Source organism: Citrus sinensis, chromosome 5, assembly GCF_022201045.2.
Source record: "Citrus sinensis cultivar Valencia sweet orange chromosome 5, DVS_A1.0, whole genome shotgun sequence".
Classification (NCBI taxonomy): Eukaryota; Viridiplantae; Streptophyta; class Magnoliopsida; order Sapindales; family Rutaceae; genus Citrus; species Citrus sinensis.
In genome coordinates this window covers 13723413-13726905 of record NC_068560.1, presented here as the reverse complement: position 1 = coordinate 13726905, position 3493 = coordinate 13723413, and the positions used below count along the sequence as shown (strand labels likewise).

Below are 3493 nucleotides of genomic sequence, written 5' to 3'. Positions count from 1 at the left end.
AAACTTGTCATCATTAACATTACAATTTGATCAATTGTGAGCGAAAGAATTTGTTTCTCTCATTCAATCAATACGGCTATATATGCTTTTGTTCCCGAGCTTTAATCGGCCAACAAAGGCTATATTAGACATTTAATTCTTCATGTCTTTTTGAAGTAATTTTCTCTAGCTGCCACTCAAATTTCAATTAATTCTAAGGAAGGTAGAGAACAAAAAAATTAATTTAGGCATACCGACATTTCTTAAAAAATAAAATCTAATTAATTAATGTAAAGACACGTCATACTACTCTGTTAAAAAAAAAGACAAAAGAAGTTAGAAAAATGAAAAAGATTTGCATTTATTAGTTTAGTCTTTTAGAATATTTTAATCAAGAATTTGAAAATGTGAAGAGTTAATACAGCTCATTAAATTTATTTAATATAATGAAGAAAGGAAAGTGCATAGGCTTTGCTTAGTTTAGCTATATTCACAGAATGTGTTGTGTCGCAAGTTCAATTTTATGTAAGATCTCGAGAAGTATGAAATGATATATACATCGAAAATAGTAAAAAATATAGTGTATAATGCATAAAAGATTAAAAAAAAATTATCTTGTGTTATATTTTTTTATTTTGTAGTTAAATTTTTTTGTTTTCTAGTGATAGTGTACTATTTTTTTGTGCTCGTATGGAGTGCTGTTTATGCTAAGGTGTGATTGTAGCATACAAAATGAAGACACTGTTTGTAATACAATACTGTCGTTTCTGTCTTTGTAGTATTTTGCTGGTGTTCAAAAACCATTTCCATATATAAAACATCTTTTCCACTACCGATACAGTCATATTGTGACATTTTGCATACTATAATTAAAATCTCCCTCTAAAGGTTTATCTCCGACGAAGCTTTAATTGCTTGCCAATCTGGCCATGGAAACTTTTTCCTTGTTATTGCATCTCCTGCTTCTAGGTTTTGCTCATGCAGAAACCAATAGCTTCATCTATAATGGGTTTATCCAAGCAAACTTGAGCTTGGACGGAACAGCTTTCGTAAGAAAAGATGGGATTCTTGCTGTATCAAACGATCAAGGGAGAATTCTTGGGCATGCCATCTATCCATCTCCTCTTCGATTCAAACAATTATCCAAGTACAATATTAATAATAATACAATATCACACACAGCTTTAACCTTCAGCACCAACTTTGTCTTTTCCATCGTTCCCAAATATCCTCAACTTGGAGGTCATGGTCTTGCTTTCGTTCTAATGTCCAGAAAACAACCTCCGAGTTGTCTTGCAAATCAGTACCTGGGCCTTCCAAACGACACCAGCAACGCAAAATTCTCTACTCGTATATTGGCAGTAGAGTTTGATGCCGTTCAAAACCTCGAGCTCCAAGACATAAATGACAACCATGTTGGAATAGATATATCCAGTTTAATTTCTAACATATCTGAGCCAGCTGCTTATTATTTTTCAAAAGGAAGCAATATCAACGACGATAACATCTCTGTTGTTCTCAAGAGTGGGGATCCTATTCAAGCGTGGATTGATTATAACAGCCAGGAGATGTTGATAAACGTCACAATATCTCCTCTTGGCATACCAAAGCCCCATCGGCCTTTGATATCATATCCAATTGATCTGGCCACAGTATTGGATGAGTACATGTATGTCGGCTTCTCTGCTTCAACTGGTTTGCTTACAGCCTTCCATAATGTGCATGGCTGGAGCTTTAAGATCGGTGGGACTGCACGAGAACTGGATGTAACTATGCTTCCATTTCATGCACGGCCAAAATCTAAACAAGTCGTGCATAAGAAGGGATTTGCAGTTGGTATCACTCTTGCAAGCGTTATTCTGGTAATCTTTGTTATCATTGCTGCGATTCTTGTCCTTCGCAGAATTAGAAATGGAGATGACATCTTGGAAGACTGGGAAGTTGAATATGGTGCTCGTAGATTCAGATATTCTGAGCTCTACTCGGCGACAAAGGGCTTCCGGGAGAAGAATCTTGTCGGATCTGGAGGATTTGGAAAAGTCTACCGGGGTGTAATTCCAAGCACTGGTCTGGAAGTTGCAATAAAGCGAGTTGCACATAATTCACGTCAGGGAATGAAGGAATTTGTTGCTGAAATAACAAGCATGGGACGACTTCGGCATCGTAATCTTGTGCAGTTACACGGATGGTGTCGAAGGCAAGACGAGCTCCTCCTTGTTTATGACTACGTACCAAATGGTAGCCTTGACAAACTTTTGTTCGACAATGATCAGCAGAAGAAAAAAATACTAAATTGGGATCAAAGGTACAAAATCCTCATCGGTGTGGCTCAAGCTTTGCTTTATCTGCATGAAGAATGTGATCAAAGGGTAGTTCATCGAGATGTGAAGCCAAGTAATGTCTTAATCGATGCAGATCTCAATCCGAAGCTTGGGGATTTCGGGCTTGCTAGGGCTTATGATCACAATATTAATCCACAAACGACCCATATTGTAGGGACGCTAGGTTATTTAGCCCCAGAATTGACAAGAACCGGAAAAGCAACAACAAGTACAGATGTGTTTGGTTTTGGAACATTAATGCTAGAAGTAGCTTGTGGAAGAAGGCCAATCGAGCCCCAAAGAACCGCAATGGAGTTAGTATTGGTGGATTGGGTTAGAGAGCTACATAGTCAAGGGCAGATCACAAGAGCAATTGATCCAACACTCGATTATTTTGATCCACAAGAAGCTGAGCTGGTGCTTACCCTTGGCTTACTCTGCTGTGATCCTCATCCAGATTTTAGACCAAGCACGAGAAGGGTGGTGCAATTTCTACTGCGAGATGCAAGCCTTCCCCAAGCGCCTCTTGACATTCACCATGAATTTCCAAGGGCAATACCAGAATTATCTGAAGATGATTCTGACCCGTCCTCCTGTAGAATGACATCATCTACTAGTTTCACAAGCTTTGACAAGAAAGAATCCGGTAGTAGTCAAATAACTAGGGTTACTTTTTAATTATGTACCTACTAAAATGTACAAGAAAGAAAGCATCACACGGAAATGTAGAACTCCGTTTATGTACTTTTTAACGTTTCTTGTTTCAAACTTTTCTTTGCAAAATATGTAACAGAATATACAGGGGCTCGGATCAGTTCTCTGTTATGAGTGTTGTCCTCTTATCTTTCGTATAAGAACATCTTAAGAGGAAATCCAAAAAAAAAAAAAAAACACTTTCCATCAATTTTTCGTTTTATATACTTGATCAAATTATATTTAATTGTCAATCATTCAAGTTGACGGCTAACAAAAACATGGATTAATTGACAATTTTCCTCTAAAACTAAATTTAAGTTTCACATAACATATTAATCTTTCAGCTTCCTCGGATATATTCTTTAAATTTTTCTACTTTTTTATGGGGTCATAATTGGGTTTAAAAAAAGTTTTATATTATACACATATATTTTTCGAAAGGTATGACCGAACAAAATTCAAATTAGATTTTTTAGCCTCCTGCTCCCTGGATTCAG

At 36.7% G+C, this 3493-nt stretch overlaps 1 protein-coding gene across 1 annotated transcript; it reads left to right on the top strand.

Moving 5' to 3' along the window:
- Positions 1-908: 908 nt before the first annotated feature.
- LOC102606848 (L-type lectin-domain containing receptor kinase SIT2-like) lies at positions 909-2978 on the top strand. Its single transcript, XM_025093802.2, has one exon. The coding sequence runs from the start codon at positions 909-911 to the stop codon at positions 2976-2978; it is 2070 nt and encodes a 689-aa protein (XP_024949570.2).
- Positions 2979-3493: the final 515 nt, after the last annotated feature.

Bases quoted from the DNA above. Each gene is read 5' to 3' on its own strand.
- LOC102606848 (XM_025093802.2), top strand. From the start codon at position 909: ATGGAAACTTTTTCCTTGTTATTGCATCTCCTGCTTCTAGGTTTTGCT.